Genomic DNA, 15,677 nt, shown 5'->3' with positions numbered 1-15,677 from the left:
GAATGTTTTATTAAAAGCAGGGAGGAAAACCCAAAATGAGAAATTAACCCCTAAAGGACGCGGCCCTGCCTGAAACAAAGAGCCGAGTATGAGAGCACACGGTCTGCTGGGTGTGTATGGCACCATGGCCTGCTACTGAGTGTCCCCGCCCGCCGCCAGCCATTGCCAGTCACTGGCGGAAGTCCTCTCGGCCCCCGGAGGTGACGCTGCCTTCCCCCTTCCGCTCCCGTAACCTCGTCTCCTCCGAATCCGTGGGCTCGGAAAGGAAAATGGCGGCGGTGGAGCCGGAGCTGCGCGACCCAGAGTAAGCGGGAGACCGCGGGAAGCGGCGGCGGGGCCCGGCCTGTAGTCAGCGGGCGCGCTGTGAGGCGGGGCGGACGTGCATGTGTGTGTATACAATGGCGCCCTGGATTACCTCACAACTCATGGCTACTAACACGGGGCTCAGCGCTAGTCCGCGGCCGGGAGGGGCACCGTGTGCCCGTTGTAGGCCCGCTATTACCTCACACCCTGCGTGTGCCTCAGACCCCCCCACTACCTCACACCTTGTATGTACAGCGACCCCCGCCACACACCTCATGCCTTGTATGTACAATAGCCCCCCTCGTTACCTCACACCATGTGTGTACCCCAGACCCCCACTACCTCACACCTTGTATGTACAGTAGCCCCCTCGTTACCTCACACCATGTGTGTACCTTAGACCGCCCCCACTACCTCACACCTTGTATGTACAGCGACCCCCGCCACACACCTCACACCCTGTGTGTACCTTAGACCGCCCCCGCTACCTCACTCCTTGTATGTACAGTAACCCCCCCCCCCCCATTTTTACCTCACACCCTGCATATACCTCAGCCCCCCATTACCTCACACCCTGCATATACCTCAGCCCCCCCCATTACCTCACACCCTGCATATACCTCAGCCCCCCCATTACCTCACACCCTGCATATACCTCAGCCCCCCCCCCATTACCTCACACCCTGCATATACCTCAGCCCCCCCCCTTTACCTCACACCCTGCATATACCTCAGCCCCCCCCATTACCTCACACCCTGCATATACCTCAGCCCCCCCCCCATTACCTCACACCCTGCATATACCTCAGCCCCCCCCATTACCTCACACCCTGCATATACCTCAGCTCCCCCATTACCTCACACCCTGCATATACCTCAGCCCCCCCCATTACCTCACACCATGCATGTACAGTAACCCCCCCACCCCGTTACCTTACACCCTGCATGTACCTCAGCCCACCCCATTACCTCACACCTTGTATGTATAGTAACCCCCCCTGCAAGTACCTCAGCCCCCCCATTACCTCACACTCAGCATGTACAGTACCCCCCCCCCCCTCGTTACCTCGCACCCTGTGTGTACCTCTGCCCCCCCTTCTCACACCCTGCGTGTACCTCTGCCCCCCTTCCCCCCCGGTACCTCACACCCTGCGTGTATCTCAGACCCCCCCCCCCCCCCGTTACCTCACACCCTGCGTGTACCTCTGAACCCCCCCCCCCCCCCCCCGGTACCTCACACCCTGCGTGTACCTCTGAACCCCCCCCCCCCCCCTCCCGGTACCTCACACCCTGCGTGTACCTCCGCCCCCCCCCCCCCCCGTTACCTCACACCCTGCGTGCACCTCTGCCCCCCCCCCTCACACCCTGCGTGTACCTCAGACCCCCCCCCCCCCCCCCCCCGTTACCTCACACCCTGCGTGTACCTCAGACCCCCCCCCCCCCCGTTACCTCACACCCTGCGTGTACCTCTGAACCCCCCCCCCCCCCTCCCGGTACCTCACACCCTGCGTGTACCTTTGAACTCCCCCCCCCCCCCCCCCCCCAGTACCTCACACCCTGCGTGTACCTCCGCCCCCGCCAACCTCACACCCTGCTTGTACCTCAGACCCCCCCTGTCACCTCAGACCCCCCCCCTTACCTTACACCCTGCATGTACTTATGCCCCCTCATTATCTCACACTCAGCATGTACAGTACCCCCCCCCCCTCGTTACCTCGCACCCTGTGTGTACCTCTGCCCCCCCTTCTCACACCCTGCGTGTACCTCTGCCCCCCCCCCCCCCCCCCCCCCCCCCGGTACTTCACACCCTGCGTGTACCTCAGACCCCCCTGTTACCTCACACCCTGCGTGTACCTCTGCACCCCCCCCCCCTCCCGGTACCTCACACCCTGCGTGTACCTCTGCACCCCCCCCCCCTCCCGATACCTCACACCCTGCGTGTACCTCTGCCCCCCCCCCCCAGGTACCTCACACCCTGCGTGTACCTCTGCCCCCCCCCCTCACACCCTGCGTGTACCTCAGACCCCCCCCCCCCCCCCCGTTACCTCACACCCTGCGTGTACCTCAGACCCCCCCCCCCCGTTACCTCACACCCTGCGTGTACCTCAGACCCCCCCCCCCCAACCTCACACCCTGCGTGTACCTCAGACCCCCCCCTTACCTTACACCCTGCATGTACTTCAGCCCCCTCATTATCTCACACTCAGCATGTACAGTACCCCCCCCCCCCTCGTTACCTCGCACCCTGTGTGTACCTCTGCCCCCCTTCTCACACCCTGCGTGTACCTCTGCCCCCCCCCCCCCGGTACCTCACACCCTGCGTGAACCTCAGCCCCCCCTGATACCTCACACCCTGCGTGTACCTCTGAACCCCCCCCCCCCCCCTCCCGCTACCTCACACCCTGCGTGTACCTCTGAACCCCCCCCCCCCCTCCCGCTACCTCACACCCTGCGTGTACCTCTGAACCCCCCCCCCCCCCCCGGTACCTCACACCCTGCGTGTACCTCTGCCCCCCCCCCCCCCCCCCGGTACTTCACACCCTGCGTGTACCTCAGACCCCCCTGTTACCTCACACCCTGCGTGTACCTCTGAACCCCCCCCCCCCTCCCGGTACCCTCACACCCTGCGTGTACCTCTGAACCCCCCCCCAGGTACCTCACACCCTGCGTGTACCTCTGCCCCCCCCCCGGTACCTCACACCCTGCGTGTACCTCTGCCCCCCCCCAGGTACCTCACACCCTGCGTGTACCTCTGCCCCCCCCCCCCGATACCTCACACCCTGCGTGTACTTCAGCCCCCCGCATTACCTCACATCCTGCGTGTACCCCAGCCCCCCACCCCCCATTATCTCACACCCTGCATGTACCTCAGCCCCCCCCCGTTACCTCACACCCTGCTTGTACCTCAGCCCCTTCATTACCTCACACCCTGCATGTACCTCTGCCCCCTTCCCGTTACCTCACACCCTGCGTGTACCTCAGACCCCCCTGTTACCTCACACCCTGCATGTACCTCTGCCCCCCCCCCTGTTACCTCACACCCTGCGTGTACCTCTGAACCCCCCCCCCCCCCCCTCCCGCTACCTCACACCCTGCGTGTACCTCTGAACCCCCCCCCCCCCCCTCCCGGTACCTCACACCCTGCGTGTACCTCTGAACCCCCCCCCCCCCTCCCGGTACCTCACACCCTGCGTGTACCTCTGAACCCCCCCCCCCCCCCCCTCCCGGTACCTCACACCCTGCGTGTACCTCTGAACCCCCCCCCCCCCTCCCGGTACCTCACACCCTGCGTGTACCTCTGCCCCCCCCCCCGGTACCTCACACCCTGCGTGTACCTCCGCCCCCCCCCCCCCCCAACCTCACACCCTGCTTGTACCTCAGACCCCCCCCCTTACCTTACACCCTGCATGTACTTCAGCCCCCTCATTATCTCACACTCAGCATGTACAGTACCACCCCCCCTCGTTACCTCGCACCCTGTGTGTACCTCTGCCCCCCCTTCTCACACCCTGCGTGTACCTCTGCCCTCCCCCCCCCGCTACCTCACACCCTGCGTGTACCTCAGACCCCCCTGTTACCTCACACCCTGCGTGTACCTCTGAACTACCCCCCCCCCCCTCCCGGTACCTCACACCCTGCGTGTACCTCTGAACCCCCCCCCCCCTCCCGGTACCTCACACCCTGCGTGTACCTCTGCCCCCCCCCCCCCCCCCGGTACCTCACACCCTGCGTGTACCTCTGCCCCCCCCAGGTACCTCACACCCTGCGTGTACCTCAGACCCCCCTGTTACCTCACACCCTGCGTGTACCTCTGAACCCCCCCCCCCCCCCCCCTCCCGGTACCTCACACCCTGCGTGTACCTCTGAACCCCCCCCCCCCCCCTCCCGGTACCTCACACCCTGCGTGTACCTCTGCCCCCCCCCCCCCGGTACCTCACACCCTGCGTGTACCTCTGCCCCCCCCCAGGTACCTCACACCCTGCGTGTACCTCTGCCCCCCCCCCCCCCCCCGATACCTCACACCCTGCGTGTACTTCAGCCCCCCGCATTACCTCACATCCTGCGTGTACCCCAGCCCCCCACCCCCCATTATCTCACACCCTGCATGTACCTCAGCCCCCCCCGTTACCTCACACCCTGCTTGTACCTCAGCCCCTTCATTACCTCACACCCTGCATGTACCTCTGCCCTTTTCCCGTTACCTCACACCCTGCGTGTACCTCTGCCCCCCTGTTACCTCACACCCTGCGTGTACCTCTGCCCCCCCCCCCCCGTTACCTCACACCCTGCGTGTACCTCTGCCCCCCCCCCCCGTTACCTCACACCCTGCGTGTACCTCTGCCCCCCCCGTTACCTCACACCCTGCGTGTACCTCTGCCCCCCCCCCCGTTACCTCACACCCTGCGTGTACCTCTGCCCCCCCCCCGTTACCTCACACCCTGCGTGTACCTCTGCTCCCCCCCGTTACCTCACACCCTGCGTGTACCTCAGACCCCCCCCCCCCCCCTTACCTCACACCTTCCGTGTACCTCAGACCCCCCCCCCCTTACCTTACACCCTGCATGTACTTCAGCCCCCTCATTATCTCAACCCTGCGTGTACTTCAGCCCCCTCATTATCTCAACCGTGCGTGTAGTTCAGCCCCCCTTATTACATCACACCCTGCGTGTACCTCAGACCCCCCCCCTTACCTCACACCCTGCGTGTACCTCACACCCTGCGTGTACTTCAGCCCCCCGCATTACCTCACACCCTGCGTGTACCCCAGCCCCCCACCCCCCATTATCTCACACCCTGCATGTACCTCAGCCCCCCCCCCCCCCGTTACCTCACACCCTGCTTGTACCTTAGCCCCCCCCCCGTTACCTCACACCCTGCTTGTACCTCTGCCCCTTCATTACCTCACACCCTGTATGTACCTCTGCCCCCCCACCCCCGTTACCTCACACCCTGCGTGTACCTCTGCCCCCCCATTACCTCAGACCCCCCCCCCCCTTACCTTACACCCTGCATGTACTTCAACCCCCCGCATTACCTCACACCCTGCGTGTACCCCAGCCCCACACCCCCCATTACCTCACACCCTGCGTGTACCCCAGCCCCACACTCCCCATTACCTCACACCCTGCGTGTACCCCAGCCCCACACCCCCCATTACCTCACACCCTGCGTGTACCCCAGCCCCACACCCCCCATTACCTCACACCCTGCGTGTAACCCAGCCCCACACCCCCCATTACCTCACACCCTGCGTGTACCCCAGCCCCACACCCCCCATTACCTCACACCCTGCGTGTACCCCAGCCCCACACCCCCCATTACCTCACACCCTGCGTGTACCCCAGCCCCACACCCCCCATTACCTCACACCCTGCGTGTACCCCAGCCCCACACCCCCCATTACCTCACACCCTGCGTGTACCCCAGCCCCACACCCCCCATTACCTCACACCCTGCGTGTACCCCAGCCCCACACCCCCCATTACCTCACACCCTGCGTGTAACCCAGCCCCACACCCCCCATTACCTCACACCCTGCGTGTACCCCAGCCCCACACCCTCCATTACCTCACACCCTGCGTGTACCCCAGCCCCACACCCCCCATTACCTCACACCCTGCGTGTACCCCAGCCCCACACCCCCCATTACCTCACACCCTGCGTGTACCCCAGCCCCACACCCCCCATTACCTCACACCCTGCGTGTACCCCAGCCCCCTATTACATCACTGTTGTGTGGTGAAGCAGTTGTAAGATGAAGGTGATAAACAGGCTATTAAAGGGTTAATGATTAGAGATGAGCGAACGTACTCGGTAAGGCCGATTTCGCAATTGAGCACCGCGATTTACGAGTACTCGGGGGGGAAAGATTCGGGGGGCGCCGTGGGTGAGCGGGGGGTTGCAGAGGGCAGTGGGGGGGAGAGAGAGAGAGAGAGCTCCCCCCTGTTCCGCGCTGCTACCCCTGGCTCCGCCACGCCCCGCCCCCCCGGCGGCCCCCGAATCTTTTCACCCGAGTAGTGAAGTACTCGAAAATCGCGGTGCTCGATTGTGAAATCGGCCTTACCGAGTACGTTCGCTCATCTTTAGTTATCATCATGAAGGGGATGGCATATTGGTAGGACATGGCGTCACTCTGGGACCCCCATTGTTATAAAAAAAGAACAAAAACCAAGGGTCCGCAGTGCTGGCTTAGTGCTTCGTCCACTACAATCCTATACCTGCACTATGGCTCCCTGACCGGCCGGGTGTGCACAGAACCGCCATGTAGGGTCATTGGTGGGGCTGCCCCAAAAACAGGGAAGGGAACACAGCGCTAAGGCCACTCCCACACGGCCCGCTGTCAACAGCATTTGGTGTGGTGTTTGGGCCCTGCAGACCTGTGCTCGAACACGACATTTGTAACACCACGATTTCTGAGCTCTGTCTGCTCTAATTTGCTCTATTTTCATGTGTTTTAGCGCTTCGTACCGCACCTCATCACGATGATGGGTTGTGGTAAAAAACGCAGCGTGAAATTGCAGTATAACGCGATCTCAAATGTGGCAATTTGCTAACGTCTGTGTGAGAGCGTCTGTGTGAGAGCGTCTGTGTGAGAGCGTCTGTGTGAGAGCAGCTGAAGGGTCCTGTTAGACGAGCCAATTCTCGCCTGAACGAGTGACGTCACCGCTAACTGGTCCGCCGCGGTCGTGCAGCCCGTCTAGACAGGCAGATACTCTGCTGGCTCATTCAAACGAGAATCTCAATCTGCGCTATTTGGTGCGGCTTTTATCGCGTATTTCTGTGTGGAGTTCACCCCCGCATTGAGTAGAGGTGAATTCCGCAACATAACGGCAATAAAATTTAATTTTGCGATGTGTGTCAATTTCCGCACGTGTTTTGTACGGATTAATCGCGCAGCTTGTGGATGAGGTCTTAAAAATGTCATCCACTGTGCTGCTATTTACTGTAAATGCTGCGGACATTCAGTGCGGAGGGATCACGCAGAAATTCCTCAAGGGGATTTTCGTGTACATCTGCGTAGTTTCCACTGCAGATTTTGGTGAAGATTTTGACAGGATCCGCAGCCGATTTCACCCTTCCAGTTCAGGGTGTGACATTCGCTGCAGATCTGTGTCAAAATCCGCACCTGATTCGCTACGTGTTAAAGGGAACCTGTCACGTCCCGACGACACCTACTTTTTTGCTTTAAAAAAAAACCACATCACCTGTATGTACTTGTGTTTTTTTTTTTTTTTTTTTTGCCACGTGCGTGAAAATCATCAGTGCTTCTGATAGTTTGTAATGGTAATAATTGCATCGCACTCGCATGTAAATCCCATAGCAGGCGGGTGCGACGCATTTTTTTCTTTTTAAAGATCCCAGTGAAAATAGCATATGCAGCGATCTTTCAATCTGGCATCACAACTCATATGAATAAATACATTAAAATCGATGTGTTATTAACACACAGGAGTTCCATCCGTATTGTTATGGCGACTTCTGTCGGTGGTTCACAGCCGGGCATTTTCCATTGTCTGCAGGATTCATCGGGAAAACATTTCTGCACACTAAGGCCTCATGTCCGCGGGGAAAATCAGGCCCGCCGCGGATTCTTCGTGCAGAATCCAGCAGCGGGTCCCTCCTTTCCCGCGGACATGAGGCCTAAAAAGAAGAGTTACTTACCTGTCCGGACGCTGCGGATCTTCCCTCCGTTGTGGCCGGATCTTCTTTCTTCGGCCCAGAGGATGTGTACGACACGCCGGCAGCGTGTCGCGCGCATGCGCTGTGCACTTTTTTTTTTTGGAACTCCTGCTCTCCCGCGCTCTCACGCCAGAGAGCGGGAATTCAGCTGCTGGTGTGCTGCGGATCCGGACGGCTTCCATAGGCTTCAATAAAAGCCTGCAGTAGACCCGCACTAAAATGGGGCATGCTGCGGGTGTTTTCCCGCATACGCAATCCGCACCTCAGGGGAAAATGACATCCACAGGTATTTGATTACCTGCGGGTGTCCAATGCATCCCTATGGGGCGTGGATCATGCGTACGGGACACCTGCTGCGGATCTGTCCTCGTGGACATGAGGCCTTAGGCTGGGTTCACACAGGGCGGATTTGCCGCGCGGAATTTCGCCGCGGCTGCTAATCTCGGGATTAGCCAGCCATGTGGACGAGCTTTCTCAGAAATCTCGTCCACACGGGACAGCTAATCCGCTGCGGTAAGTCCGGCTGAAACCGCAGCGGCTGGTTTCAGAATATGCAGCATGTCTATTTACTTTTCTTTTTTGTTTACTTTCGTCGCGGCCGCGCTCTCCTCTATGGAGCGCCGGCCGCAATGAAAAAGCGAGCGGCCGGTCCGCTTCAAAGCCGCCGTGGCTTTTTCCGCTGCGGTTCTCCCGGCGGAAATCACGTGGTTTTTGCTGCGGTCAAACCGCGAGATTTCCGACGGGAATACGCCCCGTGTGAACCCAGCCTTAGGACTCATTCACACAGGCTTATGCCGTTTGTAAATAATGCACTTTTCCACCACGTGTCTGTGTGTTTATATACATTTTTGTTGCATATTTGCATCTTTTTACGTCCGTTTTGCATCTGTGTGTCATCAGTTTTTCACGTGTGCAACAAAAACAATGCAAGAAGGCGGCCCAAGTAATGTCTGTTCTGTCACAATTCACAGAAAGCGGGGTGTGCAAAAATACCACAGTGAGCACGGATGCAAGTTTGGTGCCCTTTTTAAAAAAAATTTTTTTAAACCCTCGTAGATTTTTGGCCTATTTCACCCGTGCTGCAAAATCATCGCTACAAAACACCTGTATGTGAAGCCCGTGGTTTCCAACAGGTTCATTCAGGCTACAAAACACTTCTGTGAAAGAACCCGTTGGAAACCACGAGCTTCAGATACATGTGTTTTGTAGCGAGATTTTGCAGCCTGTGTGAAACAGGTGTTACTCACCCATAGACTTAAAATCAGTCATTAGAAAATGCAGAGTGAATAAGCACAGAAAATACACCATGTGGATGGGCCCTTAGGGCTCCTTCACACGACCATATTATCACATCATATTCCATGCAAGTGTTTGCGCGCAGAATACGCGGTGCCAATCTGCCTTAGATTCCCGTGCTGCCGATCACACACATTGCATGAAATACGCGCGCGATAAAGATCACAGGATGTTCTATCTTGGCGCGTATTGCATGCGTATGCATGCCAAGGTAGTGCATGGCAGCCCTCAGCTGGTACGCAGTGCCATTGTGTGCAGTGCGACTGTCATATAAGGGCGGCACGCAGGGAATTACACATGTGCAGCCGGCCCTAGAGAGATGTGTATTTTACCATTCCCAGAATGTGAACACCATATTTATTATTATTTTCCTGTCATAATTGCTGGCTGTGGCGAACCTTTGTGGCGCTGTAAGAAGGGTACGTTCACATGGCGGAATCCAACGTGGCTAAACTACGTATTTCTTCTGCGTATTTTGCCGTTGATCTGCACGCAGAGTTAGCCTAACAGTTTTTGATGCGATTCCACACGGATCCGTCTGAAGAAGTAACGTCGCTGTTTCGAGCGGATCTACGTTGGTGATTCTGTATGCAGATCTTGCCCATTAAGGGGGCTAAATCCTCCAGCGAATCCGTGGCAGAAATATGCAACTTAGCAGTGGATTTAGAGACGTAATGTACGTGGAAAAGCCCGTGCCGGATTTTGCCCTGTGAACATAAACGTGTGTTTGTGTTCCGTATTACATGTGTACTTTTTGTGTGTAAGGCTGGGGTCACACAGGGCGGATTCGGAGAAATCTCGTCCACATGGCTGGCTAATCCCGGGATTAGCGGCCGCAGGCGGATTCGCCGCGCTGAAATTCTGTGGCAAATCTGCCCTGTGTGAACCCAGCCTAACGGCTCATGCCCACGACTTTGTTAACAATGGCTTTGCCAGCAGAAACCACGTATAGCTGGTTATGCACTACACATGCCGGTGTATCACACACAGACATGCGCCATGCGACTTTTTTCTTTTTTAACCCCTTCCCTCCACACGACATAAGGGTACGTCATGGGAGCAGGGTACTTCCCGCAAAATGACGTAACCTTACGTCATAGGGATAGCGCATGATCATGACAGATCTCGAGCTATCCGATGCCCCCCCACCCCGCCGTTAACCATTTCCCTGCTGCGATCTATTTAGATCGCAGCATGGGAAGGGTTCCCAGAGGGAGCACGATATAATCGCAGGGAGCACGATATAATCGCAGGGAGCACGATATAATCGCAGGGAGCTCGATCTAATCGCAGGGAGCTCGGCTGGTTGCTATGGCAACAGGACACCTGATACCGGCGTCCTGTATTGCCAGTGCCTGTGATCACTGTATAAGCGATATGGCAGGATTTCTATCCTGCAATGCCTTGCTTTATCACAGCGATCATCAGTGCTGTGCTGTAAGTCCCCCAGTTGACACAAATAGTGTAAAAAAGATAAGAAAAATGTAAAAAAAAAACCTTTTTTAGGTGCTTTTTCTCATATTAGCAGAAAAAAAAAATTCCACATATTTTGTATCGACACATCCGAAACAACGTGCAAAATAAGTTGCACATGCTTTTTATTCTGCACGGCAAAAAGCGTTTAAAAAAAAAAAAGATAAACAGAGGCAAAATGCTAATTTTTAGTGTTTTGCCTTCCAAAAAATGTAATAAAAGTGATCAAAAAAGCCATATGTTCCCCAAAATGGTACCAATAAAAACTACAACTCGTCTTACAAAACATAAGCCCTCACAGAGCTCCGTCCATAGAAAAATAAAAAAGTTGCAGGACTTTGAATACAGTGAATTAGGGGGGAAAAAAATCCAAAAAAAAGGGTTTTTTTATTGCAGAAAAGTGGAAAAACCTAAAAAAAATAAGAATTTTGGTATCCTTGTAACCGTACTGGCCCGCAGAAAAAATGTATTGTATAGAGATGAGCGAACCTACTTGTTTTGAGTAGTTTCTCGATCGAGCACCGCGATTTTCGAGTACTTCACTACTCGCGTGAAAAGATACGGGAGGGGGCGGGGGGAGGCGTGGCGGAGCAGGGGGTAGCAGCGGGGAACAGGGGGGAGCCCCCTCTCTTTCCCTCTCCCCCCCCACTCCTCGCTGCAACCCCCCACTCACCCACAGCGCCCCCCGAATCTTTTCACCCGAGTACGGAAGTACTCGAAAGTCGCGGCGCTCGGGTGAAAAAGGGGCGTGGCCGAGTACGCTCGCTTATCTCTAGTATTTTATCATTTATGCTGCATGATTAACGCTGTAAAAAAAACCCAAAAAAAACAAGAATCTATGACAGAATTGATGTTTTCTCTCGCTGTTATCAAAAAAATAATAAAAGTTTTACAATATAGTCAATGTACCCAAAAATATCACCGATAAAACCTACAGTTTGCCACGCAAAAAACAAGCCTTTATGCGGCCGCGTCGACGGAAAAGTAAAAAAGTTATGGCGTTTGAAAAATGGTGATGAAAATCCGCCAAAAATCGTTGCGGCCCTAAGCCCAAAATAGGCCATGTCCTTAAAGGAGATGTCCCGCGGCAGCAAGTGGGTCTATACACTTCTGCATGGCCATAATAATGCACTTTGTAATGTACATTGTGCATTAATTATGAGCCATACAGAAGTTATAAAAAGTTTTATACTTACCTGCTCCGTTGCTAGCGTCCTCGTCTCCATGGAGCCGACTAATTTTTGGCCTCCGATGGCCAAATTAGCCGCGCTTGCGCAGTCCGGGTCTTCAGCTTTCTTCTATGGAGCCGCTCGTGCCAGAGAGCGGCTCCGTGTAGCTCCGCCCCGTCACGTGCCGATTCCAGCCAATCAGGAGGCTGGAATCGGCAGTGGACCGCACAGAAGAGCTGCGGTCCACGAAGGTAGAAGATCCCGGCGGCCATCTTCAGCGGTAAGTATTGAAGTCACCGGACCGCCGGGATTCAGGTAAGCGCTGTGCGGGTGGTTTTTTTAACCCCTGCATCGGGGTTGTCTCGCGCCGAACGGGGGGGGGGGTTAAAAAAAAAAAAACCCGTTTCGGCGCGGGACATCTCCTTTAAGGGGGTTAATTTCCAGCTCTGCATTGCATGTGGACAGAGGTTCATACGCTGCCTATAGCAATGTATAGAGCTCACGCTGCGCAGTATGCAGAGAAAGGCCACTCTTAGGGCGCCCACCCACTGGCGTTTTTTTTTCCCTGCGAAATTCGCAGCATTTTTTTTCTGCAGGGGTCTATGGGACTTGTAATGTTAAAATCGCGATCGCGCAAAATCGCAATTTACCACGATTCGCGGTAAATTGCGATTTTGCGCGATCGCGATTTTAACATTACAAGTCCCATAGACCCCAGGAGAAAAAAAAAAACCGCCAGTGGGTGGGCGCCCTTAGGCAGTTTTTTTTATAGTGCTTTTATCGTGGCTAAACGCTGTAAAACGTCTCTATTGACTTCAACGAGGCTTCTCAGATGGACGTTTGAACGCTATCTGCTCCATTTTATTGCGTTTCAATGATTTTAACACCCCTCCTCACCCACTGGAATGATGGGGCGTATTAAAAGCTGTCAAATGCGCTTGAGAAAGCTGTGTTTAAACAGACGCCTGTGTGAGAGCAGCCAATAGACTATTTCTATTGTGTATCGATACACTGTGTCTACACGCACATATGCACGGATCAATGAAAGTTTATTGACTCCATTCACCGCATATCACGCAAGTGTGCATCACACGCGTACTAAGCTGTAAATACACAGTCTTGGACATAAACTCAAAGGCCTCATGTCCACGGGAAAATCAGGCCCGCCGCAGATTCTTCATGCAGAATCCCGCAGCGGGTCCCTCCTTTTCCGCGGTCATGAGGCTAAAAAGTAAGCATTACTTACCTGTCCGGACGCTGCGGAACTTCTCTCCGTTGCGTCCGGATCTTCTTTCTTCAGCCCGGCGCTTGTGCCGTGCACTCCATTTTTTTTTTTTAAACTCCTGCTCTTCTGCGCTGGAGAACAGGAATTCAGCTGCGGGTGTGCCGCAGATCCGGACGGCTTTCATGGCCTTCAATAGAAGCCTGCGGGAGACCCGCACTAAAATGGAGCATGCTGCGGTGGTTTTCCTGCACGTGTGATCTGCACGCCGGGGAAAATGACATCCACAGGTATTTAATTACTTGCGGGTGTCCAATGATTCCCTATGGGCGCTGATCACACACACGGGGGACCTGCACGTTTTTCAATATTCTATTTTAGCTGTGGAGATGAGCCCTAATAAGGAGGACATAATGTTATGCTCACACATAGCGGAAATGCTGTGTATCTTCCACAGCAAAAACCACAATATTTCTGCCACAAAAACGGAGTCAAAATCTGCACCGTTGGTTTTCATTGGGTTTTAGCTGCAGACCACGGCCCGTTGTACTCTATATGCTACTGTCCACTGCCTGCCTTTACTTTTGGCCTGATTTAGGGCTCACATCCACGGGTGCTTTTTCACCACATATTATGCGTGTGTTGTACGGACGCGTGATGCACAGTTGAATGGAGGCAATGAAAGTCAATGGGCATTCATCCGCATTTCCTAATGAACCTATTTTGGGTTCATGCTGCTCGTAGTTCGAGCAGCATGAACTTGGTGACATGTTTCCTTTCGTAAGAAGGTTGAAAAAGCCTATTTTAGACCATTTTCTGCGTCTCACTGCAGTTTGATACGAATGAATATAAAAGATGGCAAGTGAAGCCACCGCTCTATCCCAGATGCGGACATCTGGCTCAAATCTTCTGAGGGCAGGCTGCAAAATCAGCTGATTGGTGGAGATCCTGACAATCAACTATTGATAACCTATCATAGATCATCAATTGTAAATTCCTGGAAAACCCCCTTTATTAAAGTGATCCTCCAGTCCCTGAATAAACTGTGTCCAAGGGGAAGTTATATTACCTGTCGTTGTCCTTTCTCCCAGTTCAGTCGCTGATTTCCTTTTTCCTGGCGCCCCTCTTCATTCTTCCAACATGGCCTTGTCTGTTCTTCGATTACCCAATGCATGTTGGGCACTGATGGTGCATTAGTAGTCATTAAGGGTATTAATCCTTTAATGCTACAGGGCGCACAGTTATGTCCTGCAGGTTTGGGGTATGAATGGAGGGGTATCGTGGGTTGATCCTGGTCTGTACAATGTGGGTGGCGTCTGTTTCTTATAGCCAACATCCGCCCGCAACATGCTCTGGCATTATATATACTGCAGCAGCAATCAAAGTTCTTGTTCCCTCTGGGGATAAAAAAAAATAAAATTAAAAAGTAGTTTCAATTTTTTTTTAAATTAATTATTAAAAAGTATAGAAAGTAATAAAAGTAATAAAATCATTTTGCCATATCAATAATAAAATAATCTAAATGATAAAACAAACATACGTATATGGTATTGCTGCGTCCATAAAAGCCCAATCTATCAAAGTAACTCATTATTTACCCTGCACAGTAAACGTCATTAAAAAAATGAATGCCAAAATTGCGATTCTTATTTATTTATTTTTATTATTTTTTTGGTCACTCTGTCTCCCAAAAAAAAATGTAATAAAAATCGTTCAAAAAGTTATATGCACTCCAAATTGGTACCAATAGAAACTACAGGACGCCCCGTAAGAAATAAGCCCTTACTTACTATGTCGACGGAAAAATTAAAAGTTATGTCGGCTGAAAATTATTTTTTTTAAATTAAATATCTTTAGAAAAAAAATGTATGAATTTGGTATTGTAGTAATCCTACTGACTTATAGAATAAAGTTATGTTATTTTTGTTCCGGTTTGTGCACCATAGAAACAAGATGCAACCAAAGATGGCAAAATCTTTTTTTTTTTTTTTTTTTTTTCCAATTTCACTCCACTTCAAATTTTTTAAAAGTTTTTCAGTACATTAAATAGTACCAGTGAAAAATACAACTCGTCCTGCAAACAGCAAGCCCTCAGACATCTACATCGATGGTTAAATAAAAGTTATAATTTTTTTAAAAGAGTGGAGGAAAGAATGGAAAGGAAAAAAAAGCAGAGAAAGGAGCGCCACAGCCTAGTTGGAAGAATGAACAAGGGTCCCAGGAGGAGGTGGGTAATACCGAAGACGGAAGGGTAATATAAGTACCTGCCATCCCGTCCCATTGGCGCTTAGACAGATTTCTTCCCCAGGATCAGAGGTTCACTTTAATGTAAATGTGATTGAGGCAACATAATAATGGCTCCATTGTTCCTCGAGAATGTTCTTCTCTATTTATCATTGGGGGTTTGCTTTACTGAATGCACTTTAAAAGAGAAATCCAGTAGGAATGACCTTTTAAAATAACATAGATACACGTGCGAAGATCATGAACTACATAGGCACCGCACATTGTATGCTTTATGGGTGACAGAATCT

At 53.4% G+C, this 15,677-nt stretch overlaps 1 protein-coding gene across 16 annotated transcripts in view; it reads left to right on the top strand.

Annotated features, from left to right (window-relative positions):
• The first annotated feature begins 205 nt into the window (after positions 1-205).
• PRP4K (pre-mRNA processing factor kinase PRP4K) overlaps positions 206-15,677 on the top strand; it is a 53,651-nt gene continuing 38,179 nt past the window's right edge. For all 16 annotated transcript variants that reach the window (XM_066579313.1, XM_066579328.1, XM_066579325.1 and 13 more), the window contains exon 1: positions 206-304. In XM_066579313.1, coding sequence (XP_066435410.1) covers positions 270-304 — 35 coding nt within the window. In that variant the 5' untranslated portion in view covers positions 206-269. The remainder of the gene's footprint in view (positions 305-15,677) is intronic.

Source organism: Eleutherodactylus coqui, chromosome 9 (assembly GCF_035609145.1).
Source record: "Eleutherodactylus coqui strain aEleCoq1 chromosome 9, aEleCoq1.hap1, whole genome shotgun sequence".
NCBI classification, from domain to species: domain Eukaryota; kingdom Metazoa; phylum Chordata; class Amphibia; order Anura; family Eleutherodactylidae; genus Eleutherodactylus; species Eleutherodactylus coqui.
The sequence above is the reverse complement of the archived record's forward strand: the minus strand, read 5'-3'. Positions and strand labels throughout refer to the sequence as shown.